This window comes from Musa acuminata, chromosome BXJ1-3, assembly GCF_036884655.1.
Source record: "Musa acuminata AAA Group cultivar baxijiao chromosome BXJ1-3, Cavendish_Baxijiao_AAA, whole genome shotgun sequence".
NCBI classification, from domain to species: Eukaryota; Viridiplantae; Streptophyta; class Magnoliopsida; order Zingiberales; family Musaceae; genus Musa; species Musa acuminata.
The window spans coordinates 34,170,943-34,197,925 of NC_088329.1; the positions used below are offsets into that span (position 1 = coordinate 34,170,943).

At 36.2% G+C, this 26,983-nt stretch overlaps 3 protein-coding genes and 1 pseudogene across 7 annotated transcripts; 1 reads left to right on the top strand and 3 right to left on the bottom strand.

Moving 5' to 3' along the window:
* Positions 1 to 450: 450 nt before the first annotated feature.
* On the bottom strand, positions 451 to 5,517 carry LOC103978423 (F-box/kelch-repeat protein At1g67480). 3 transcript variants are annotated; one of them, XM_009394215.3, is made up of 5 exons: positions 5,375 to 5,516; positions 4,867 to 4,928; positions 3,055 to 3,110; positions 2,099 to 2,953; positions 451 to 1,278 (listed from the first exon to the last, which is right to left on the bottom strand). In XM_009394215.3, exons 4-5 carry the CDS (start codon positions 2,617 to 2,619, stop codon positions 651 to 653), a joined length of 1,149 nt encoding a protein of 382 aa, XP_009392490.2. In that variant the 5' UTR covers positions 2,620 to 2,953; positions 3,055 to 3,110; positions 4,867 to 4,928; positions 5,375 to 5,516; the 3' UTR covers positions 451 to 650. The 3 variants fall into 3 exon arrangements, with proteins under 3 accessions (XP_009392490.2, XP_009392489.2, XP_064986144.1); XM_009394214.3 differs by lacking the exon at positions 4,867 to 4,928 and having other exon boundaries at positions 5,375 to 5,517; XM_065130072.1 differs by having other exon boundaries at positions 4,867 to 5,497.
* A 4,529-nt stretch (positions 5,518 to 10,046) lies between these two features.
* On the bottom strand, positions 10,047 to 10,336 carry LOC135638673 (signal peptidase complex subunit 1-like; annotated as a pseudogene).
* Positions 10,337 to 14,738: 4,402 nt separating this feature from the next.
* On the bottom strand, positions 14,739 to 22,764 carry LOC135625367 (autophagy-related protein 101-like). Of its 3 annotated transcripts, XM_065130086.1 has the most exons (8): positions 22,592 to 22,764; positions 22,297 to 22,333; positions 19,823 to 19,908; positions 16,287 to 16,382; positions 15,561 to 15,720; positions 15,310 to 15,472; positions 15,021 to 15,142; positions 14,739 to 14,914 (listed from the first exon to the last, which is right to left on the bottom strand). In XM_065130086.1, exons 1-7 carry the CDS (start codon positions 22,622 to 22,624, stop codon positions 15,061 to 15,063), a joined length of 657 nt encoding a protein of 218 aa, XP_064986158.1. In that variant the 5' UTR covers positions 22,625 to 22,764; the 3' UTR covers positions 14,739 to 14,914; positions 15,021 to 15,060. The 3 variants fall into 3 exon arrangements, with proteins under 3 accessions (XP_064986158.1, XP_064986166.1, XP_064986160.1); XM_065130094.1 differs by lacking the exon at positions 16,287 to 16,382; XM_065130088.1 differs by lacking the exon at positions 14,739 to 14,914 and having other exon boundaries at positions 15,031 to 15,171.
* Positions 22,765 to 25,102: 2,338 nt separating this feature from the next.
* Positions 25,103 to 26,926, top strand: LOC103978425 (6-phosphogluconate dehydrogenase, decarboxylating 3, chloroplastic-like). Its single transcript, XM_009394218.3, has one exon. The coding sequence runs from the start codon at positions 25,157 to 25,159 to the stop codon at positions 26,645 to 26,647; it is 1,491 nt and encodes a 496-aa protein (XP_009392493.2). The 5' UTR covers positions 25,103 to 25,156; the 3' UTR covers positions 26,648 to 26,926.
* Positions 26,927 to 26,983: the final 57 nt, after the last annotated feature.

Below are 26,983 nucleotides of genomic sequence, written 5' to 3' on the forward strand. Positions count from 1 at the left end.
GTTTTTGCAAATCTTCACAACATAGAAAACAAGAACACTGTGATAAAGATGATGGATGGTCTGAGACCACAAAGCTTGTTTGCGGAGGAAAACTAGAAAGGTCAGTTCGGCAGCTGCAGCAACAGCACCAAACCAAAAGAATCCATAATAATGCAAAAATCCCCATTAGTCATTTTCCTTTTGTTTCCACATTCTGTAATTTGGAAAAAGATTGTGCTTGATTTAATAAGAAATGAATGTCACTTGCATAGATCTCATCCCAACTCTGAGAATAACTAAGTTTGCATAGATCTCTAATTTTCTTCATTTCTTCGCATATCAATCAATAACTAGAATTGAAGCATGCTGACCACTGAGTACCACATTTTAGCAAAAGAGATTTGTGTTAGAAACATAATTCCAGATGAAGTCAATATTTGTCAATTACTTCATAACACAAAAATCAAAGTCTTGAGTGCAACCATGAACAACTTTATGCAATAGATAAGAGGCAAATGCTACTAAAAATCCACCACAACTTGCAGGAATATGCAGTCAAGAATTCCAGAGTTCATAGACCTAATTGACATAATAGGAGAACAGGTCTCATATGCAATGTGAAGAACATATGTACAATAACAACCATTCACAGAACCCTAAGCATGTGACCATTATGCCTTGATTGTGACACTGCACAAACACAAGCCAGAAGGCTTAAGTGAAGATGTTTTCCACTCAGATCCTACAGGAGCATCAGGATCATAAAGCAGTGTCTGGTACCCCGGTACCTTCTCGAGTGAGAAAAGCAGTAACTTGCCATCAAATATCCCAAAGCGGAATGCTACGGCTGAGCTCCCTGTAACAGGCACAGGGATCTTACGCCATGAGTTGTCAGCCGGATCGTATATTGCCAACTTCCGCTGATTCTTCCACTCGAAACAGAATAGCTTCTTGGCCAGCACAGCATGTGCAGTAACCATCAAACAGCCACTTTTCATCTCGCACCATGAGTGGTGCTGTGGATTGTACACATTCACAAACCTGGAGTTGCCGATTGTGAAGCTAGAACGCCCACCCATTACATAAAGCTTGCCCTCAAAGCTGCAAGCAAAGCAACCCCACCTTGGGCAGCGAAGGCTTGCGATTAAGGTCCACATATTTCTGTTGGGGTCATAAACTTCAACACTCGATAAGCAGTCACCATTAGAATCAAACCCACCCACAGCATATATGTTGCCATTAAGCTCGGCACAAGCAAAGTCATGGCGAGCAACATTCATCTTGGCTAATGTGCTCCATCTGTAATAAAAGATTAACTCTTATTATACAATTTCCTCATAGGATACTGTTGAATCAGATGAGGTAGTTGCTATAGTTCTTAGATATTCTGCGAGTCCAAGTAAAACCAACAAAATGCAACAATGAACAATGAAGCTTACAGTAATTATTTATTTGTGTTGATTTGAACAATCACTCAGAAGAATCAGACATGGAGATGCCTCATTAGTTAGTATACCTATGGCCTAAAGCTCATGAGGCCTGCTTCTTGACCAGATTGACACCCTGAGCTAAAGAAAGAATATTGTTCTTGAGTACATAATCAACATTTACTATTCCTCTGAGAAACATATCAAGTTGTATAGTCCACCCAGACATATTTTAAAAATGAGAGTGAAAAAAACCCAAATTCTCATTATAGTTTCCAGAACCATTTACAAGAAGGCATATACTCTTCATTAAAACAACTTAAGAAGGTAAGGTAACTTCAAAAATGACCCATTTTATTCTTCATGCCGTCATCACATTCATCACTACTGACATCAAAATGAAATATATCATCATAGAGTCAGTTAGATAACACTATATGATCTAAAAGATCCAATGGTCCTCTAGAAAGACAAAGCCAATTACCAGACCAAGCTCCTTTTAGCAACGTATATACACTCTAATTTCTTAACATGCTAAACTAACCAAGGTTGTTGATACCAATTAAAACAAGAGGCACTAGAAAACAAATTACAGTCAAAGTTTATTTAAGTCAAAGATTCCTTTGTTCAATAACACAACTAGGCAAGAATGAGAAAACATACACATAATATGATAAAGATGTATCAGATACCTGTTAAGACGAGAATCATACTGATAAACATCATTTGAAACACATGCTTTCCCAATGTCAACTGAGTAACCAGCAATAATGAAAAGGATGGCATCAATAACGACAACTCCAAACCCAGCTTTGACAGGACCAGGCATTGAGGGCAGCACCTTGCCTTTTTCCCCAGAGCCAACTAATACTTCCCAATGGTTCTCCCTTCCATCAGCATCACCAGTTAAGACATACACCCACTCCTCAAGCTTTCCAGCCTCCTTCCTTACAGCAAGGAACTCCTTGCTTTTAATGAATGACATCCATCTCTTACAAACAGCACCTATAACAGGGAGGTCTCTGCGGGGCACAAGCGTGAGACAGAACTTGGCCACATCATCAGGTAACCCAGGAATAACAGGGCAGTATAACTCCTGCGATGCTTGCAGGGTAAGGGCCAGATTAGTTTGAACTGGAACGTGTGGTTGCACCTCCAAATCAACAAATCTTTTTCTACCACCAAGAAGGCCATGAATTCCTAAACTGGGCATTTTGAGAATGTTATAAATTTCCTTCCTGGCTCAATCAAATCCTTGAGCACCTTGTATAGAAATCAATAATGTTATAAAAAACAGCAATATAGAGAAAAGGATTCATGGTAACCATCATCCATAGGGATCTTGATAGACAAAGGTATAAAAGATGGCAAAGATTCAAAAAGCACAGGTGCAAATCCCGAGGACGTTTTCTGTTTTCTTGGGGATGTTCTGAATGCCATTCCACAGTTGCTGCTCTTAGTATAGCTCTTCCAAATCAATGTGCAGGCACTATGATCCAATCTGATGACATAATTCTTGTTCTCCCCCCAGAACATCACCCCAAAATCTGTGTAAATTTATCAAGAAGATAAAGTTGTTATTCATAGACACACAAGATACATAAATGAAGAAATATAAATACAGAGTGAGAGAGAGAAAGATAATTACCAAAGGCCATAAATTTTAGTTATAGTTAACCAGCAGTAGAATCCATTCAGAATCAACTGAAAGAAAATGCAGAAAGGTATTGTCAATTTTTTTTGTTTACCCTTGAAATTCTTTAAAAAAAGCACTTCAGGTTCTACAGAAAATGCTTGCAAGCAGTAACACATGGCTATAGGTAAATGAATAACATAATGGGAATGCTCATGAGAAGTAAATCATGGTTGCAATTAAATGGATAATATAACAAGAACTATGTAACAAATGTTGTTTAATAGGTATAGAAGTTCAGATATTACATCTTTCCAGTACCTCATTAACCAAATGTACTGTGAAAAGAAACTAAAACTTTCTTCACCCAAAACACACATGCCCAAAAAAGTTATTCAAATTCTGATCAATCATCCAGTAGTCTATTTTAAAATGGTAGACTAACTCCAGCCAGCTTACTGATGTTAGAAACAGATAGTTAACTATTAATGATTAATGTAAAGCATAACAATTTCCAGCAAGTTCTACTAGGAGAGCCTTGTATCTGATAAAGCAGGTACCTATTAATATTTTGTACAATTTCTCATTATTGAACTTGATGCCCCACTTTGAACATATGATATTCATAAGAGAAGATGGTTATTATGTATAACTTCAATATGGCAGCAAAATTGAGGAAAAGAAAGTATCAGAAATGGATGAATCAAGACTTTTCATCAAAAAGTGGCTAACTAAGCACACGCAAGCTTTTTTCTTCATAAGGTGCAGACCCACAAGACAGTATCTGGATGGAAGTGCAAATAACCCCTTTTTTAGAGTGCATACTAAATAATACAACAAAAATATGACCATTGATGGCAAGCTACACACATCTAAGACCCTTCTATAATTCAACGAACACAATAAATTTCATAAGATTATATCAGCAAACGAGTGATCCCTTGTTAAAACCGTTATGATATTCCTAACTGTAACTAAAAATGATCAGTTTATGCAAGAAGATGAATGCTGAGGAATGTCATATGATTTGACATGTAAGGAAAGGCTTCCTGTTTCTAAGAAAGACTCATCTAAGGATATGAAAAATCATAACTCAAAAATAGTGTTTACATTTAAAAACAATATTGTCCTTAAGTACACTGTCAACATCCTTTATTCCTCCGAGAAGCATATCAAGTTGTACAATCCACCAAAGCAAATTTTAGAAATAAAATAGAAAAAAATAACCCATATTCTCATTATAATTTCCAGAACCATTTACAAGAAGGCCTAAACCCTTCGCTCAAACAACCTGAGGTAAGGTAATCTAAAAAATGATCCATTTTATCCCTCATGTTGTCATCACCTTCATCACTCATAAGATCAAAAAGAAATATATCAACATAAAGTTAACTAGAGAACAATATATGATCTTAAGGATCCGATGGTCCTCTAGAAGGACAAAACCAATTCCTAGACCAATCTTCTTTAGCAACTTATATACACAGAATCAATATCTTAACCAAGCCAACTTAGCCAAGGTTGCTATTACCAATTGGGAGAGTATACATAAGAAACTGCTTATATGTGAACAAATTTAATGTTCCAAAAAAAATCATTTTCGAAGGGCAAAAAAAACCAGGCAAGTTGTTGTTTTCCTTCTTATTTTTTCCTAAGAAAAAAAGGACTTTAATTTAAAGTGGAAGTATAGAAAGATAAAGTAACAACCTTAAGTGTGAAATGTAACATATGAAGATAAAAAACTTCAAATAGAATCTTATAAAGCAGCTTCCAGGATATGTTGAAGCAATTACTGGAAAATATTATATAAGCTTAAGCAACACCTGCCTCCTATCATACACTCAGCACCTCAAAATCGAAAGCTAGTCCTCCTTGTCCTGATCCCAATTCTTTAAAGAAACGCACCAAAAACACCGCAAAAATCAAGAAATATGACAAGATCAAAAGAATTAACAACAAAATGCATCCAAATCTAAAACAACTGGGGAAAAAGATGCAAGAATATGAACACACAACTTCAGATATTGCAATCAAAATTAGAATACCACACCAACCTTATCTTTATATATAATGGACATATAAGAACAAGGAGTAAAAAAATTAGCTTTCTAATCTAATCCAAGAAAACCGAATCCGCTCGAAAAATTACTAAGCAACGAGGTGAAAGAAAACGAAAAAAAAATACCGCCTAGAAAATGGAAAAGAAAAGCAAGGTGAGATCAAACGAGGGTTTTCGGAGAAGAATCACAAGGGAAAAATCAAAACTTGGGTGCTCCGATCCGCAAGAGAGGAGCGATGCCAACGAAGAATGAGGGGGTAAGGCGATGAAATCTACCCGAGTTTGGATGCCAATCCGCTAATGGTATGAGCAAAGAATGCAGAAAGAGAGATGGAGGCAGCAGCAGAGGAAATGAAGGGGAGAAAACAGAGGTAAAAGCAGTGGGGAGAGAGGAGTATTTGAAGGGAAATGGGGAGAGAGAGAGAGAGAGAGAGAGAGTATAAAGAAGCATTTTAGTCAAAGGGATTTGGACATGCACAAAAAAAAAGAATAATAATAATAATAAAATATATGATTGCATATTATAGTAAAAAATATATAAAAACATATTTATTATATAAATAATTTAATAATATAATGAAAAAGGATGAGAAGGAAGCCAACGAGAGCATATATTTTGAAGAAATGAGAGAATTATAAATATAATAAGATTCTCTTCTCTTTCATTTATAAAATAAAAAAAGTTCAATATCCTTGCAAGAAATTCAGATGTTTTTATAATAAATAAAAAGTTTAAATTATTTTAATATTTTTAATGCTCACATGATTTAATTAATTAATCAAACAGATTAAGGATCTAATTTTTTATTGGTCCAATCTGAGTTTTATAATTATTATTTATCGATCATTAAATCTCAGAGTCATTGATATTATTATTATTATTATAAGATAATTATTAATTTCATGATTTATCATATATGTAAAGTGTTTTATAAAATGATTGTCATATAATATCCCAAAAGATTATTGGCAATGGATCATGTCGAGTGGTATTCAGATGTGCATACATCATACTGACATTATCTCATATATAATGTTCATAATTGGCACCCCTGTCCAATTTATATGCAAATATTTATTATTGCAATTATTACTATTATTATTATTATTATCATTATGAAGGTCTTGTTGGAGGATTATAGTTGGATAAGCTTATGGATCCAAAATGAGAATTCAGAATAGGTACCAAATTTATACACGTTCCAAATATAAATTTAAATTCGTGCACTTAATCTTAATGGATCCAATTTTGAGGATCCGTACGTGAATTTCGGGTCGGTTTTCATTAACAACGTTAATCAATGTCGCATTATGGATGGGTTGGTGGAAGATTGCCTTTTTAATGGGCTTCTAAATGTGGTTAACATCAAATCCGATACTAATTAACCCCTATCCACCTAAACTTTCCCATATAAAAGACACAAATCGATAAGCATGGGTTTGAGATGGATGATTAATTTAAATGCCAAGCAACACGTCGTCAAAGCTGAAGATTAGGAATTACGGTAAGTGTGATGGATGTGTTGGGCTTCCATGACCTTATGGAGGAAGTGGGTCAAAATATTGCGGATGATAGGGGTTGTGATGAAGCTTGAGAGCAGAGATGTGGTCGATCATATGAGATATGGTTGGGTGATATGTTAGATCAAGAAATAAAGATACGGATTATCTTTAAATATTATAGTATATATACATGCACTGGTAGGAGTCTAATGTATTAGATTTATTTTTTATTATATTAAAAAATTTTCACAAATGGGAAGAGTGGCATCTCTCTCTCTCTCTCTCTCTCTCTCTCTCTCTCTCTCTCTCTCTCTATATATATATATATATATATATATATATATATATATATATATATATATATATATTTGAAGACTCAGTCAAAACACTATTGGTTTGATAGTAATGGAGAAGACTTTTCATTCCACAACGAAATCACATAGACAATTAAAAAGAGACCAAATCAACTGTAGTTGAGACAAATCATTCCTATTAAATTTGTTAACATGGACTCAAAAGGATTTGATGTGCATGTGATGCAATATATATTTCATGGTATAAACAAAAGAAACTAAAGTGAAGCTTCCATGTGTGGTAGGAAATCAAAGTTTAATGCAACTGTTTGCCAATTCAAAGAAAGCTGCAGCTAAACATAATTTTGTCTTTTTATAATAGTTCATGAATCATGTGATGTTGCATTCTTCCTAATCTTTGAACTCAAGGAGTCGGTTCGGTATATGGCTAGGATTTTGACACCAACTCTACTCAATCAATCAGCATAAAGAAAAGACTGCACTGCTTGTGGCAGATGAATCTTGTGGCACCTAATAATGAGTGATAGGCTTGAGATAAGAAAAGAAGCAACAACAGATAAATCTTGTGGTGGTTGATGCAAACAGACAGGAAAGAACTAAGAGAACAAGCCAAGTGCTGATTCTTGTGGCAAGCAGTGGAGTGAGGGTTATTGTTCTTACTTCTTTTGTATTTATCAGGAGCAGGATAGGAGTTGGTGGAGAAGCAAATCCCCCAAATTGTGGATGTTCCTTTTGCTGAATGCATGGAATATTTCTAACCAGTCAAATAAATGAAGTATTAAATATTTTATTTCCAAATGTTTTACCAAATCTTGAGGGGAGAGAGAGAGAGAGAGAGAGAGAGAGAGAGAGAGAGAGCTTATGACCAAAGATAATATTGGTGTATGGAAAATTGTCTTGTAAGGAACAAAAATAATAGGCAAACAATATATAGATATATACAATCAAGAGATGGTTGAAGGATGAGAGAAATGTTCCATTTACATTACAATCTGCATGGCTGAATCATTTTTTATAAAGGAAAATATAGTTGTGACAACAAAATTTGAGGGATAAAAAGTATTTTCATGTGAATTTTTATGTTTATTTTCTTGTGAATTGTGGCCTGTCTTTGCAACCAAAAACTTCTTCTTTTACTACACACACACACACACACACCATGTGTCAGACAAATGGTTGCCAACCTGCCTGGGGAGGAAGAATCTGGTGGGAATTTGGGCCACCCAAATCACAAGAACCAGTGATTGAATGGAACATACCTCACCACATTCACATTGTTATCAGTATCATCATTATTCTTAATATGGTTCCATGATTGATTGATGTTTGTTAAAGTTTAATTACAAAATATTGAGAAAATGTGTGGTAAATTCATTCTTTCAAGAACAACAAGATGAGGACTTAAGGTTGATCGTTCACACTAATCTCCAATTGCAAGGAGGACTTGCCTTCTAATATACCAACACTAGTAACTTTGAGTCATGTATTTGATCACATCATTCTATCTATCCACTTGAACTCCTTTTATGAAGACCAACCATAAACATCTCTAAGAACTCCATCATAAGCTATTCTAAATCGACAAACCTACATGCAATTCTTTCATCTTTTCTCCATACCTTTCAATAATTGTTCTAACTCAGAAATTATCATGTGCTAAATTCATTCATTCATTCATTCAAGCACAAAAAAGATAAGAATTTGCGGTTCATCCTTCACACTAACATGCAATTAATTGCAAGAAAGTCTTGCTTCCCATTATACTAACATTAGAAACTGAAGTCATGTCATTGATCACATCACTGTTTCCATTTAAACTCAGTTTATAAAATTTTCATTAATTGTTTCTACAAGAATACAACAGCCGACAAGAACTATAATTCATCACCTTGGCAAAAACACCAAACTGACCTTCAAAAAATCTCTTTGGATAATTGTGATCTGAAAAATGAATATGCTTCTTGTTACGATGATACATTATATAGACCACCAAAGAGATTTCAAGAACCACTTATCATAATGATTGAAAGAGAAATACAGTATTCATGAACAAAACTCATCTTGTCATTATCATTTGAAGGAAATGAGAAGAAGTCAGAATATATCAAATAACACAAGTATGGTTCTCCTTGTTATGTCAGCAGACTCAGCACTTACGGTGATTGTTAATGCTACTAGCGCAAACTTGGTAGCAGTCTTAAGGTTCAAAAGCAATAACAAAGAAAGATTGGAATCAATATCCCAATGAAATCTCCAAGACAATCAAGCAGTCACCAATCCCATGCACTATACAAGAGCTGTTTCTCTATCACATTAGCATCATACTATATCAAACAACAGAAGAATTCTCACCTTATGGCTCTCCTTGCCGTACACAGTACTTAAAAAGTGATTGCTAATACAACTTGTGCAAATCTTTAGCAGTTCAAGAATTCTAAAGCAATAACAAAGTAAAATTGGAACTAAAAATCTACTAGAATCTCAGAGACAATCAAATAGTGACCAATTCCATTCAAGAGACGAGCTGTTTATCACATTAGCATCGTATTATAAGAAGGCAAATTTGCATAACTAGTTAACAAGTGGATATCGGCTTTACCAGCATATCTGCTGTCAAGAAACAGACGATCAAAGGTAGGAATGAATAGCCTAACACTGCTTAACACATGAAAAGAAAGACAGGACAAGATTAGCTCAATCCTTTACAAGTTTCAGATATCGATTAATCATTGGCTAAATGTATATGAAATATCAAAATTGCATTGAGACAACAAGGTAAATATCCGATAATGTTTGTTTGACAAGTCCCATAGTCCCACATCAGGAAAATTAGGTTTGTTATCTCCTATTGAAACTATAAATAAGGGTTTGGACTTTGAAGTCGGATACACCACAAGTAGCACCACAAGAAAAACCTAAATGTTTGCTTTGGGTTTAAGTCCATACTCAGTTAAATAATTTGAGCTTATAGTTTGAATTTTTTTTGTTTAATAGATTTGGGTGTTTTATGGCTTAGGAACATCTTTCTAAGGCGTTTCTCTTTTATAGTAGTTCGTCCGTGGATATAGGTCAAGGTTTCCTGAGACTAGCTCTAACAGATAATATGCTCATCAGTGCTAGATTACCTGCTCCTACTTGATCTTTGTTGCCTTCTTCTTGGGAGCAGCAACAGAAGCATCGTTCAACTGTCGCATCGGGTGACGCTCTGCTTCGCTCGGATCCAACCATTTGAGGTGGTGGTGGTTAAAGAATTGCCAATTGGGCACGGTGATCAGCGCAGTGAGCACAACTCCACCAGCGTATGTAAACCTCATCATTTGGAAGGAGCCGATGGAGTATCCGATGCCGAAAGCAGTGATCGTGGACACTACAAGAATGATCTGCATCAAAATAATGGCCAACTTTGGCCTTGCCAATCCATCTAGAAACAAGAACCATTAGAGAAGATGTCTGATGTGATCAGATCAAAATTCTAAGCAGATTCTTTTGATGCAAGAAGACCTAAAACGCAAAGAACCAAAATATTTTCCTATCCAAAAAAAGAGATATTATCGGGAGGAAAAATGTCAAAAATAATCGGATTTTGATCAATTGGGCAAACAAAATGCCAAATTAAAAAGATTAGCATGGAGGAATCAAGAACCTAATGATAACGGAAGAAGTAGAAACCTAATGGGTCGAATTGAGGAAAGGAATAGGGTTACAATGAGGGCCGGCAAAACCCTAACCCTAATAATCTCCAGACAAAATAGTGAGGGCGATTGGGGATGGTAACGACACCGTCTGTTGGTTGAAATTTTGGTTAAGATCCATTTTAGCTTTTGTGATTTTGATCATGAACCACTTAAGCCTTTATGGTTTACTCGTGTCTAAAATAATCGCTATATTTTCAAGAACGTAGCATATAAGCACTGAGCTCCTGTTGCCTAGCAAGGCGTTGTATACACGTAGCCTCTACCATATTGACGACGAGCTCAGGAGCTTTCGATCCTACCTTAGGTAAATGTGCATCGACTAGTCTGATGCTAGGCATATAGTGGTCTCTTGATCTCTTCTTCTCCTCTTGGGCGTCTTTGTCCTCATCGCCTCCCACTTCATCCTCTTTTGTTCCCTCTCCCACCGTACCTACGATGTGGTGGTCCAGCTCTCCCTTACCTCTACCTCCGGCCTTTCCTACCTCTACCTCTCTACCTTCATCCGTCGCTACGACCTCTGTCGCTTCCTCATTATCGATAAGATGGACCTAAACCTTTTTTTAAACTTAAATTATATATATCATTATATTAATAGTTTATTATGAGTCAATATGCCAGATAAGAAAATTTTAATATCTATTAACTTAGACTTGACGGGAGGGGCTTATATACTACGTTTTTGAAAATATATGGGTTATTTTAAATATGAGTAAACCATAAATGCTTAAGTGATCTATGACTAAAAATATTGGGAAACCTGGGGTGACATCACATGTACAACAGAATAACAAAAAACAAAAATCTTAGATTTTCACATAAAATAGTTTCTTGTCGTCGTGCGAGTGTGTAAAAACTTGCAAAATCGAAAAACTACATGTGTTAAGGGATGTGTGTCATATAGAGAGATTATATATCCCTAAAAACCTATAGATTTATGGGAGAGGATGAAGGAAGTCAATTGTCCTCCTTTCTAACGATGATCCACATGGCAAGGGCTACGAAGACGCTCATCAAATTACTGCACAAACCTCCTCTTTATGCGCACCATGGGATCAAGAAGAGGTAGACCCTTCTTGCTATCCACAAGCCCCAAATAGGGGCTGATGGATGAGGAGGAGATGAGAAGAGGAGAATAAGAGGTGGCAGCCAAAAAATGTCTAGCCTATGGTACTTTGGTTCTCTCTTATTTATAGAGGTCCTTATAAACTTATCATAATTGATCCTGCCTATTGGGTACTGGATTTTCATCCAACTACCCAAGCCACTTAGATTAATGAATTTCTACCCAATAATCTCTCATTGGCTTTTATTGAATATCATCTATAGGATCCAATAATTCAGGGGCTTATTGGATATCCAATAAGATAAAGGCTCCAACAGATATCTCATATTTGAACATCTACTCGTCGCAACACTTATTATATGTATGTGACCCTCTAGGCCTAATATCGAGTTGGTCGTGAGTTATACTAATCAAAACTCATTCTAGTTTAGTGAATTATTATCTCCATAATAATTCACTCGACTCATCAATTGCGAACATACTATGCCACTACGCCGAATTCCCTAGACAATATAAGGAAATCTAATCTATTGGATCTGTCTATCCTTAGTTATCGTATGCCTATAGTCTTTTATTCATCTAATATCTAAGAGATCGTATACCGGGATGGTATTATCAAGCTCATACGGTTTCTACTAGAGTCTCGCTCTAATCGAATTCTCTTAGAGAACTATTTCTCTCTCAATTCAAATGACCATGGGTAGGAATTTGCTTGGGATATTCTTCCCATGACATCGAGAGAGGATGAACTTCTATCGATACTTAATAGCTCTCGTAAGGTTGTCTCCTACTCTCGATTACCGGTTGTGCTAGATTTGGAACTTCTAGGTTTATAAGTTCGACGTCAAAGAATGGAGTACTCATACAATACATCCTTGGTGTCTCAAGTCTAAGGACCATATACACTACTGGGACAACGGAATCATTGTATGACAATGAGGTATCATCAACTATCCAACATTCCATGAGCGGATCAATCAGTAAACTCATTCCCCAATAAGCACCTGCATTATATCCCTGGTGTCCCCACACAAGCAAATATGAAACCAACCGCCTCCATCATATAAATAGGTATACAACATATTAGTCTATTCGATTATCTCGATATCCCTCTCTAGTAACCTATGATCGGGATTATTTAAGGTCTGTGTTTAAAGATGAATCAGTCTCATTATCATGTTGCATAGATCCATGGACATCACAATATATACAATATGCAAGATAAAGCGATAAAATATCAATAAATAATAAGCAGAAAGAGTGTGTGTCGTGTCACACATGTCGTCACTCATATGATTGGCTTGTATGGCACTTATAACTAGTAGAAGATATCTAAGAGGAGGAAGAGGTACTAGGAGACCACTACATGCTTAGCATCGGACTAATTAATGCATGTAAACCTATGATAGGACCAAAAGCTCTTAAGCTTATCGTTAGTGCGAGAGACGTTACATATGTACGATGCCTTACTAGGCAAAAGCAACTCGGTGCTACTGCTAGTAGTCGCTTCTACGATGATACCTCCTTCCGTCATTGATGGAGGTCTCAATATTTTTTTCTTTAAACTTAAATTACACATATCATTATATTAATGGTTTATTATGAGTCAATAAGTCACGTAAGCAGACTATAATGTCTATTAATTCAGACTTGACGAGAGAGGCTTATATGTCATATTTTTTAAAATATAGAAAGTTATTTTAGACATAAGTAAACCATGAGGGCTTAAGCGGTCAATGGCCAAAACCATAGGGGCTAAAATAAATCTTAATCCTAAATTATACGTGTTATTATATTAATAGTTTATTGTGAGTTAGACTCTAACGTCTATTAACTCAAATTTGACGGGAGAGATTTATATACTATATTTTTAAAAATATAGAAGTTATTTTAGACATAAGTAAATTATAATGACTTAAGAGGTCCATAACGAAAATCAAATTGTATCTTTATTTTTAACCTTTATTTTTATTTTTATAAATATTTATCTCATCAAATTGTATTTTTTTATACATCTGGCTCATGCCAAAAAAAAAAAAAAAAAAAGGCATTCCTCAAATTGTCAATTAATAACCGGTAGGAGACTGGCTTGCAAGCAACTAAGTTATATTTCACCAGGAAGGTGAAATATACTTGTTTGCCCTCCAAATTTTGATCCACATAAATATAATTTTCTAAACAAAATAAAAAATATATTTATATTTTAATATATTGTTGGGGAAAAATGTTTGAGAATATATTTATATTTTCAATATGTGTTTGGATGAAATAGTTTGAGTGAATGTATAGTTATGAAATATTTTGAATGTTTAATAAATAATAAATAAAATTTGTATTTTTAATATATATTGACATAAATATTATTAGGTAAAATTATATTTTAAAAGTTTATTAAATATTTTATAATAAATTTATTCTTCTAATATTTTTAATATTATTTTAAAATAAATACATATTTTTATGTAAATTAATAAGTAAATAAATAAAATAAATAAATGAATGTAGTCTTATAAAAAAATTCATATGGTCCAAAGATATAATAAATAAAAATATAATCATATAAATAAATAAATAAATAATTTTATAAATAAATAATAAAATACTGTCTTATAATAAATATAAATCACATTAATTTCTCACTAAGTCATTTTGACCATTATAATTTTCAATAAGCTTACAGGATGGATATTTTTAATTTTTAAAATATTACATTAACATCTTACAAATTCTAAAATATTAATACTATCCTAAGGTAACATTAAAGTTTGAACATTTTCAATGCTGCACTCAGATAAGATTCGATTTTGAAAAAAAAATCAACCATCAATAGATGTTTGAAATATGCATTGGGCGCTCTGCACATTTGAAATGTGTTCCAAAACATACTCAAATACTCTTACAATTATTACACACAATCAAGTTTAAGAACCATTAATCCTATGAAACTCGGCAAGCAACTTGGGCAGAATGATGAACATCAAGCAGAAACAAGCAGAACAAACCCAAGAGTTACTTGTCACAAATAGTAGTCACATCATAAGTTGCCATCGAGATCAGCACCAAGGTGCAGAGGCACTTGCAGTTGGATGCAGTGCATTACTACCTTAATGTAGTTTAGGAAACTGTACAAAATGACAACCATTTCAAAGTGGTGACCAAGGGTTATGTACATGGGTAACTGACAGGAAAACACAAAAGATAAGGCCTTTTCCTTCCAGCTTCAGCATCACTTAGTATAAACCTAGTTCAGAGATGTAGTTGGCATTAGTTTACTATGGCTTTTTTCTGGTCGTAAAGGTTTATGTAACATGAAAACACTATCTGAGAACTAGAGAAGATGACCGTACAGAAATGAGGAACGAAACTTGAATCAGCACGGCTTTATAGTCAGCTAAGCATGGAAGGATGTCCAGTCTGCAGCATCCTCTTAAGCACATCGGCATGCCAACCAAAGGAAGAGTCTGATGAACTGTGGAACACGTTGAGAAAAGGTGTCACCTGGAGATCGAGATGTGTGTAGAATTTATTTCACATAATGTACTTGGTCAAGTGATGTAACGTGAAATGCATAAACAATTAGGAGGCGTCACTAACGATCTAGAATCCCTTTCTTTTCGTTCATGGTATGACAGTCACCTTGGGGTTGAGATCTCATATGGATATGATACGATCTCAGAATTCTGCAGAGGAGGAATGTGGTCTTTCTTCTCGTTAACAAATTTTATAATTTGAAACAAGACTTCACGTAATGATGACTCCAAGGCAGCACATCTCGAATTGCTTTCTTCAAATGCATTTTCTGAGATCATAAGATATAACAGGTTTGGTTACTTAACAATAAAATGAGCAGCCATAAAAATGAAAAATTAGCGAAAGAGTCTTCCTACCTCCAGTAACCACATGTGCTTTGGTATTATGAGATTTACCATGAGGTTTAGGGCTTATGATATGCAAATTAATATACCATTGCTCCCAATAAAAGCGCTCAATTTTGTTTCCAAACCATGTTGCATGCTTGTTTTTGACCTCGTAGAAAGATATGCATACCTGCACAGTGGTATCAGTAAAAAGTTCAAAATATTAACCAAAATGAAAAAAATACAAAAGCCAGGATGATCATTTATCTACCTCCTAAAAGAAATCCTAACTAGTAAGAAGCAAGACTTGAAGCTTTACCGTCCACATTGCATATAACTAAGTGGAAATATACACACATACAGGTATATTGATATTCATATAATTGAGAATGGGTAGCAATTTTTAGCAGAGCAATAAGAATGATTTTTTCTAGGTAGTGTTGCAAATATAGCAACAGCTAGAAAATTGGAAAAATACAAAGAATATCTAACATGTTAAAAAGTTAAAATAATACTGAATAATGAATCAATTTTTGTTGTTCCTGATGTAATACATGTTGATGGAGCTAATCAGATATATAACACTCATGTTCCCCCAGATCACATAGTTCTGAATAGATTAACCTAACAGTTCATAGTTTACATAATTTTGTGCACCGCAAGAATCAACATGAAAAATGAATATGGCATCCTTGCTGCATTTGTAAACCACAATATAAGAGAACAAATTGTAGCCAGCTATAGAAAAGCATAAACCTGGCTTTTCCTGTTTGGGTGTTTCTCTACCCAACCAATGAACTGGTTGATCTTTTCATCAATTTTCTTTTCTAGTTCATGATCTTCACACTGAACCTGTAAGGGAGCTTCAGGACAATGAGGCTATAACACACATTAATTGCAAAATGAAAGGCTTTAGCAGAGATGAGATGCATGCTGATTCCAATAAACCAGAATTGATGGTCATTTCCTGGTCAAACACAAACATAAACTAAAAGCAGTCTTTATATGGAAGTTACATACATATCAGCAACGACACATCCCCCATAAACAATATATTCAAAAGAATGTAATATTGCATACACAAAACCTTTGGATGGATTGTTTGATAAAGAGAAGGCTAAGACAACATAGGCTGTTAAACTATAAACAAATTGATATCTGCTGACTGTGATAATAGCTACTGAATTGCCATCAAAAGATCACCAAGGAGAACTCTAAGACAATAATTTACATTTAACAACATACTCTAGAATGTTTTTCTTATCAGAACTTATGTTGTCGAAACATGTCTTCATAGTCCTTTCAACTTTATGCCAGATTGGGAAATCATTTTTCTCTCCCAGGTTTTTTGCTTACTATTTTTTTGACAAAACCATGTTTTTTATATCCACCAGATGAGTCTCCAAATAGATCCTAATAATCAAATACATCTCATCCATGATCTACAAGATATACAATGATAAAGCTTTCTTTTACATTTTTTTTACTGTACAGTTCCAAGGCTCATTGACAACCCCAAGCTGGATAATCTGTTACAAGAACCACTTCTTAGTTACCTATTGTTACTTTTCCATAGAGTTGGAACTAAATGGTTGTTTATTTTGATTAGCACTTCATATGTTTTCCTTGTTGAGATACACATGACAAGATTCGTACGATAATATATCTATCGACACAAACACCTTAAACAAGGACCTAGATACATCACATATAGAATAAATTAGAAAGAGTTTCTTATAGAAAAATAATTTACTCATTTTTAGGACTACGAAAATAATATCTAGAATGCCCACATTATCATCAGTTAGGTCCCTTCCCACCAAAAACAGGTAAGCTATTCCATAAACCTAATCAACCTTTCTAACTAAAGTCAAGATTCACTAAAGAAGGCATATTTTAAAACACAATAAATTCTCTCTGAGTTATATAGATATCTGATGCAATCAGAGTCCAAGCATGAGACATAACAGTCCTTAAAGGCAACCATGATCCAAGGATTCATGAATCAAGTGTCGTTGAGTACAATCATTATGTTAAAAACTATCACATCTATGGATAAAGAAAATACGGGATCTCTAAGAACTTCAGGGTCTAAAAAGAATGTGTCATATATTCTGGTTTCTACTTTCTTTTGTCTCACTCTCCAAACTGATATTCTGGACGACCATTTCACCTTAAAACTGATTTAACTAATTCATTTGAAGGGATGAAAGGAGTAAATGTCAAATCTCATGATAAGGATCTGAGTTTGTAGAAGAGTTCAATATAATATGCAACAACAAATTAGATAAGGAAAACACATTTGCAACAGTGATTGAAAAAGGCGCTCGGGCGAAGCGAGGCGAGGCCCGAGTGCCTCGCTAATGTTCCAGGCGACGCGCTTCAAACAGGCGCTGCTGCACGAGCCCAGGCGCTGGGCGCTCGCCCGAGCCCAGGCGCTGGGCGCTTCGGGCGAGCGCCTGGGTAAACCAAGTGACCGAACCAGGATTTTAGGTCTGGTTCGGTCCTGGTTCGGTTGTTAGTTGGTTCAATCGAACCAACTAAACCGATATAACCCTTACCCAACCCTAACCCGTTGCCGCTCTTGATCCCGATCTCGCTGCTCGTCGCTCCTGCTCCCGCTGCCACTGCTCGCCGCTGTCGCTGCTCGCGCCTCCCGCGAGCCCTCCCGCGAGCCTTCCCGCTACTCGCGACTCCCGTGAGCCCTCCCGCTCCCTTTCCCTTTCCCGCTGCCGTTGCCGCCGTTCGCCGCTGCTTCCTCATTTCTCCGTCAGGCTCAGTATACAGTGTACTCTTAATATTAAATTTATTTGAATTTTGAAATGATTAATTTTTAACACTGTTAATAGATTAATAATATATTATTTTGATTTTAATGTTGTTAATTTTTATTTATTTGAAATTATTGCTAGGTTTCAACATAAATGACTTTAATGTAAAATTTTATTGTTTTGAATTTTGAAACTTTTTGTTAATGTGACATTGTGATTTTCTTAATTTAATAGCATATTTTTATTTAAAATTTTAAATAATTATATTTATTAATTATATTATATATTTTTATATTTTAGCGTCTCGCTTCACTCGGGCGAGCGCCTAACGCCTCGGGCGTTTTTGGACCTTGGCGCCTTTTAGCGCCTAGCACTTTTTAAATCACTGATTTGCAAAATACATGTCATGTTTACATTCTAAGTAGTCATCGGATCAAAAGCTCGTCCGTTTGGCATCTTGATCGAGCTTTAGATAAGCACCTATGTTAGACTAAAGGACTCCTGGGCATAAAAGCTAAAGTATCATATGCAATTATGCCAATATAGTTGTCTGGTCATTTTCATTATCAAGAAATCTCATTGAGGAACATGGTTACCAAGAGCTTGACACTGCATACTATTTGGGGTAAATGATAGATGCAAGGGGATATAAGAAAAATGGGCTATGGCAAGAAGATTACAATCATATTTATCAATGATCAAAATTTCTCACTTATGGAAAACTTAAAAGATGGAGAAGAAAGTTTAGAATAGGCAAATAAAATGCTCAAATATGTAATTAACTAAGATCTGAAAATATTCATATTAAAGAAAAGACAGCTGGTGAAGAATAAAACAGAGAGGGAGAAGTAAGATGGATTTGTAATATCAAATGTATCTCATGCCAATGTCAATTTTCAGACAGGTCTCCAGATTCATCTACAACCTTTAATCCCTTCAACATAATAACTCATAAAGCATCATACAAAATAACCACCCAGACACAATTACAAATGTATCTGAAGAAAATGGCAGTCTCAACTCTCAAGTAACCATAATTTAGAACCTTAAGCTTCTTTACAATCAAGATATAGACAAGCAAAAACAAGACAGGACCAAGAAATGTATAACTTGTACCATCAAAATCTATCACAATTTGTTTTCAATCTCATTTTATCAACCTATAATAGCCCATCTCCATAACCACATCTTGTGGCAGAATCATCCAATATAGATTTAGGAACACAGAAATGATGATCTCCTTCTTCTTAATGAATAACTGCATGACATACATAACGATTTGCCAAAAGTTTTCAAACTATGAAAAATTAACAATAGTAAGTAGGAATCCAGTAGATGCTAACATATTTCACATCAGATGCCCACTGTATTTCAGAAGATATTTGAAATTTACTAACAAAAATATTATATCCATAAATGAGGAGTCCTATATATCGTCCTTCAACAATTAGCAAAGATCTTCCAGTATAGTGACTCTAATTGCTAGACTCCAGAACTTTATTGGCTTCTGAAAAAACTTACATAGGTGATATCGAACAGTTCACATTCAACATCCTTGGGCCGAACAAGTCCTAATGCTCTATGGAAGAGAATGGTGTGCAATATGCCTGCAAAAAGAACTAATAAATATATGCAAAGATCTGCAAGAATAGATAATCAACATATGCCAAACAGATATTATGACCACATGCTCTAGCTTACTAAGCAGCAGTGTTTGCAATCTCGTGTATCAGTAGCATTTCAAAACACAAAAAAAGAAGTGCATAAGCATAATTAGAGGCCGAAAATTTATACACCACCATGGTTGCAAGGAAAATGGGGAAATTTTTTCCATAACCAAATTCTTAAAATAAAAATATACATAGAAAAACGTTTTATCTTTCCTATTTTCTTCTATATGGGGTGAAATGATAGCAAAATGTTGATTTTCATCTTGGAAAAGCCGCTTAAAAAATGCAAAGGTGGGAAAACTTTTGCCTCTATTTTCCTTAGAAAATTCAGAAAACTAAAAGCTATTTTTTTTTAAGAAACCTAGAGAGCAACTTTAACATTCTCAACTACAGGAGAAAAGATTCTCTGGATGTCAAATGCTTATCCAGATTTTAAGAAGCCAAACACATTTAGGTAGAATCACAATGTAAACCCATTTCTCTATTGACAGAAAGGAAGTAGATGGGAAGGGGAAGGAGGTGGGGGTTGTGTGCAAAGATGTCACTCAAGGGGCAACAATATCCTGACAACTCTAATCTAAATTCGCATACATCATCTTGCAGATGAAACAGTAAGCCCTTTTCTGAAATATCTAAACAAACTTCAAATATTTTCATCCAATTTCTTCTTATTTGATACTAGCCCAAAATTTTCCAAAATGCAATGATATGTTCCTTGATCATTTCCAATAACAGTAGGCACCTGTCTTAATATCTGCCGCACTAAGTCACTAGCCATTTAAATATGACGTTAACCAGTTGCTTAGCATCAACCTCCTGATCAATTATTGGACTAGTAAGTTTATATAAAAGGTCTTATTCAATTTGAGATGTATTTGGCAATCATTTAATACTCACACAACTCGCCACTCTAACCATCCAACTCCTATTCTGATACTTATTTGAGCTCAATTCCTTCTCAACAAAAGATTATATATTCAAAGAGAATATATCCCTTAAAGAGCTTTTAAATTTATGGACCACATAATTCAATTATACATCTACTTTTCTTTTGCTTATATAGTTATATTATACTCCGAGAATTAAATCTAAATTCTGCTCATTCTCAAACCTATAGTTTGCTTACATAAATCTAATTAAGACTTTATCCTAGTTATGCCTTCATTAGTCAAAATAATTTCATCAAAAAATTGCACACTTCTTGGAATTCTGACATCAACATCAATATGACTAGTAATTATATTTATTATGAATGCATACCAGGTAAGCATGTGATGCAGTTTATATGGTAACAGGAACTCAAATGTATCAGAATTATAATCTGCCAATAACAATTTGAATCTTATTAACTAAAGATTACTTAAATACCTTAAATTTTATGGATAATAGAAGGATTAGATAAACTACAATACAATATTTTGTATATCCACTATTCTCCAATTTCATATGATATCATTATTAGATCTAATGATTAGTATTAACCATTAGATCTAATGACATTGACAAAAGTGGTTATCCCCCCCTCCCTTCACCAAACATACGCACACACACAAAAAAGAAACACTAGTAGCATTTTTGGTTGCATCATGTGTGGTGATTCCATGTTCAGTTTGACCCAGGTTGACACTTTTGAAGTATTATAGGCGGCTAAATCTCCAACAATACTGCCTTTTGTTTTATAAACCAAAGTGAACACCAGAGAATTAGGAGGATCTTAACCAGATGATCCCAATGTCAAGAAAACAAATCTGTGGAAGGGTTAATAGAACACATTATCATTCCTTCTTAAGCAAGCAAGTGCAGTAGCCTGATCCTATGGAATGTTTTCAATGTTTCAAGGAAAGTGTAACACTAGTAGAAACCCGTACTGGACAACTGGCGTTATTGCTTCTTAGCCAGAAAACAGAAGAGAAGAACCAATAAGTTATTTGCAAAAGAAACCTGCTTGGTTAAATGTTTGCATATACTCCTAACCAAGAAGAAAGGAAGTTGTGAAGTTAAACCGATTTATCATTCATATGGAAAATTATGAATGCCTTGTACATGGCACAGAAGCATGCCAATAAGAGCCAGAATTGCACGAGATGTGGCATGTGTGACTCGTAACGTGCAACAGGATGCACGTGTCCCACCTCTGCATATGCGAGCATGGGAAAATAAGGCATCAGCACGGGCAACCAATGCGGCAATACGTTAATTTCCTGGACTCAGCAAGACACTAGTTACAAGAAAGAAAACAGGGAAATGTAATCAGAAAGGAATGCTGCATAGAACACGATAGTTAAGCACATTCCACCAATTAACATGAGCAGGAGTTGAACTTACAGCGCAGCACCTCTCTAATCTCTGGCGGCTCCACCACCTGATATTAATGATCGAAAAAAAAAGTTAAAAAGAAATCTAATTTCATTAATAAAACATAAGTTTACTTGAAGAAATAGCCCTAAGCACCCGTAGAAAAGAAGTTCAATGGAAATCACAAGGGAGGTCAAATCACACGAAGAAGATTCAAGGAACCATGATCAGTATATGCAGACTGATCCAAACTACTCGATTATGAGACTACGAGATAAGGGAGATCATATTGGATTCGAATTAGGGTAAAGAAAGAGGGTCTCACCAGTTCTTTGAGTTGGCAAGTTTCGCAGTTCATGGAGGCCGCTTCTTCGCTTCGCACCGGACACAAAAGGATCAAGATCGTGATCAAAGAACGGGAAAAGGATCACGAATATGGGATTTCGGTGCTCGCCCACCTGGCAATTCTAGGGTTTCAGAAAAGGCGAACGAAAGGGGTAAAGCGAAGGCGAGGACGATGCGATGGAGAGAGAGAGAGTATACCGTACGAGAGAAGGTGAAGTTGTTATTTTAAGTAGCAGCAGCGGAGCCTGATATAACCCGCTTAGCGGACCCAAATCCGACCCGATAACGTTGGTAAAGTCCTTTCGTTCGACCTGTTAAATAAGTGCACATCTTATATGCTGGTGTCCCATACAAATCCAATATTATATCGGATTCGGATGAACTGTTGAACTTTGTGTTCTCTTATCGGATTTTGTTTTGCGGATCCTACCAAAAGAAATCGAATAACAACAACCGTTCCGTTCGTTGGAGAAGTATACATTCCTTCGAGTATTTGAAATAAATTTTATAAAATAAAAGACAAATTATCCCATGACAGTTTAGTATTTCATTATTTATTATATGATCATGGAATCCTCCGTCTCCAAATAATATGATAAGGGAATAATGTTCGACACCCACCGAAAGCTAAGATGTGGCTAATTCTACTAATGCGGCTAGAGTCTCTTCTACCTCAGTTGACATATGCGATCAAGATTGGGGTTTGGTAAGTTAAATCTAATTGGCTGAGTTGGACATTGACTAAACCAATCAATACTTTATTTTATGTTTGTCTATTGTCAATGATCGAACCTACAAGATATTTAATCATGCAAAACTTTATTGAAAACATGCATGATAAAACTCTTTATTTATCAGATTATTTTTATACTCGTAGACATCTCGGAAATAATTTTACATATTTTTCCAACTTAGATACAATTATACTGCATCAAATCTAAATTAGATATGACAAACAATAGATAACATTTACGAAAATATTATGAATATGAAATCGAGATATCGACTATATGATATTAAATTGAAGGTATTAGCTATATCATTATTTTCATATCAAGATTAATAGGTAATTTTGGATTCTTAGAAAATAAAAAAAAAAATTTCTTGCATACGAAAGAAATTCTATAAATTATGATTTAGGTATCATATAAATATCACATGTTTCTTTATATTTTAATGGAGAGATGATGTGGAAAAATACTTGCAGACCTCTTAGAGTTTTTCTTCTACTGAATTTAGATAAAATAATATAAAAGATAAAAAATTCTATATTTATGTGAGAGTATGCATATGAAAACATATATATTTAAATTAGAAAAAATATATAATTTTATATGGTATGATAAATAATTTTGTTATCTCCTTAGACATTGACAATACGTGTCAAACTCTGCTAGCATTGTTTCATGTGTGATCAGAGGTGTGACAGTTGGAAGTGGATGAATAATGTTGTTAGCTACATCCATTCCCATGTTCACCGATGATCTCTACTTGATGGTTACAATAATAATAATAATAATAATAATAATAATAATAAATAAATAAAAATAAATAAAAATAAAAAAATAAAAAAATAAAAATAAAAATAAAAATAAAATAAAAAATAATTATAATTATTTTCTCATGATGGTAAAATATATAATAGCACTTTTAAGTATTATTTGGGACTAATACTTTCTTTATTTTCTCTCTTCTATATGTTATTTGTTATTGGCCAATGGCTCAAGTTTAGAGTCCATTTAGAACAAGATTGCCTCCTCAGCGTACCCCTCAGCCTCCCACCCCTCTTGAGCTTGTCCTTTGGATGCCTCCATAGGTCGGGGAAAGGATCCTCTCCAATGGTCCTTCTAACATTGAATGTTTGGTTCCCACAGCAATGGTCATCAATTAACGACCACGCCATCTGACCGTGGGGTCCAACAACGACTATAAGCATAAGCCGTTGGATCCTGTGTGACCGTTCGGCCATTTCATAGGATCCTTACATAATTAAAAAGAGTCGCTTTAACTCCCGTTTTCAAGTTGACCCATCAAAAGAAACAATTTGGCAGATCAGCCCTTGTTTTCTACATCACCCGCAAGAGATCCAATCGCAACATTCTTTTGTAAAAATCCTTAACCTTTTCATATTTGCATAAGAACCCCTTAAGCCGAACCAGAAAGTTACGCATTTGACATAGTAAAAGATATGAAATTGCATCCTTACTGCTGAAGCAAAGTCACAAACAATGCATTCTAATTTAACATTTTAAGGGCTTATTGACAAAATATGTTTAAAGAATGCTAAATTTGTAGGATTTTCTTTAATTTCTTTGTTTCTCAACGTCTTCAAATGCATTGTTTTAAATACAAGAATCTATCAAATAAAACAACTAAAGGGTAGTATATGTGCAAAATAAAGAATGCTGAGATTTTGTTGTTGGGTAAAAACACGAATAAACTTTAAATTAGGCACCTCATTGTAAGAAGCCCAAAGATAAATGGATTATGAAGTGGGAGAGAGTGGAAACCCTACGAGGTCGAGGAGGAGGAGGACGAGGAGGATATGCCGATGGATACAGCGGCGCTATCGCGGATCGGGCTGGCGGGGCTGGCGGTGATGGGCCAGAATCTGGCCCTCAACGTTGCCGAGAAGGGCTTCCCCATCTCCGTCTACAACCGCACAGCCTCAAAGGTTGACGAGACCGTCTCCCGCGCTGCCACTGAGGGCGGCCTCCCCCTCTCCGGACACCGCTCCCCGCAGGACTTCGTCCTTTCCCTCCGCCGCCCCCGCGCCGTCGTCATCCTCGTCAAGGCCGGCGCCCCCGTGGACCAGACCATCGCCGCTCTCTCCCACTTCATGGAACCCGGCGACGCCATCATCGACGGTGGTAACGAGTGGTACGAGAACACCGAGCGCCGCATCCGCGAGGCCGCCGCCCGGGGCATCCTCTACCTGGGCATGGGCGTCTCTGGCGGCGAGGATGGCGCCCGCCATGGGCCTTCCCTCATGCCCGGCGGCTCCCTCCAAGCCTACCGCAACGTGGAGGACATCCTCACCCGCGTCGCTGCCCAGGTCGATGATGGCCCCTGCGTCACCTTCGTTGGCGAGGGCGGCGCTGGCAACTTCGTCAAGATGGTCCACAACGGCATCGAGTACGGTGACATGCAGCTCATCGCCGAGGCATATGATGTGCTCAGGGTTGTCGGTGGGCTGTCGAATTCCGAGCTCGCCCAAACGTTTGGCGAATGGAACCGCGGCGAGCTCGAGAGCTTCCTCATCGAGATCACTGCTGACATCTTTGGAGTCCACGACGAGCATGGTGGTGGAGAGCTCATCGACAAGATTCTAGACAAGACCGGCATGAAGGGGACGGGTAAGTGGACGGTACAGCAGGCAGCTGAGCTCTCGGTTGCTGCGCCAACCATCGCTGCCTCGCTGGACTGTCGATACCTTAGCGGGCTTAAGGAGGAGAGAGAGGCTGCCTCCGAGGCTCTCGAACAAGCAGGCATCGGCAGAGGCGATTTTTCTGTAGGCCGATCTATCGACAAGAGACGCCTGATTGATGATGTCCGGCAGGCACTCTATGCCTCTAAGATCTGTAGTTATGCCCAAGGGATGAACTTGCTCGGAGCTAAGAGTGCAGAGAAGGGATGGAACCTGAATCTTGGGGAGCTCGCAAGGATTTGGAAGGGAGGGTGCATCATAAGGGCAAGGTTCTTGGACAGGATCAAGAAGGCTTATGAGCGTAACCTAGGGCTTGCAAACCTGATTGTGGACCCAGAGTTTGCAAGGGAGATGGTGCAGAGGCAGGCGGCATGGAGGAGGGTTGTGGGACTTGCTATTGAAGCTGGAATCAGCACGCCAGGTATGTGTGCCAGCCTTGCGTATTTTGACACCTATCGCCGAGCAAGGCTGCCGGCGAACCTGGTGCAGGCTCAAAGGGACTACTTTGGGGCACACACCTATGAGCGAGTCGACCGCCCCGGATCATTCCACACAGAGTGGTCCAAGATTGCGAGACAGAGCAAGATTGGTGCAGGGATCCTTAACTGAGGTGATCTGGTTTTATCTGTTGGCATCAGTAAGCTGATAAAAGAAATATTCTCTGGATGATGTTGTGTTATTGCACATTCTAGGTAGAACTTTGTTGTTAATAAAAGGTGCATCTGCAGAGATCTGCCTGCAAAGAAGAAATGCTAGTGATGTTAGGTGTATCCAATGGTGTGGGCTCTGATTGAATGTTGTTTGCCATTTTTTTTTCTCATGGTATTGTACTTGCAATTTGATTCTGTTTTGTGCTTCCTTTTCATATTTATGTTGGATTTTGTTTCAGCATTATGTTGATTTGCTTCTGGTTGCCCTAAAAGAGTAGAGAGCTATGCAATTGTA

Bases quoted from the DNA above. Each gene is read 5' to 3' on its own strand.
- LOC103978423 (XM_009394214.3), bottom strand. From the start codon at position 2,619: ATGCCCAGTTTAGGAATTCATGGCCTTCTTGGTGGTAGAAAAAGATTT. The intron at 1,279-2,098 runs GTATCTGATACA...CTTTTATTACAG, and splicing joins TATGATTCTCGTCTTAACAG to ATGGAGCACATTAGCCAAGA.
- LOC135625367 (XM_065130086.1), bottom strand. From the start codon at position 22,624: ATGAACTGCGAAACTTGCCAACTCAAAGAACTG. The intron at 15,721-16,286 runs GTTTATGCTTTT...ACCACTGTGCAG, and splicing joins ACCCAAACAGGAAAAGCCAG to GTATGCATATCTTTCTACGA. The intron at 15,473-15,560 runs GTAGGAAGACTC...TTATGATCTCAG, and splicing joins AGCACATGTGGTTACTGGAG to AAAATGCATTTGAAGAAAGC.
- LOC103978425 (XM_009394218.3), top strand. From the start codon at position 25,157: ATGCCGATGGATACAGCGGCGCTATCGCGGATCGGGCTGGCGGGGCTG.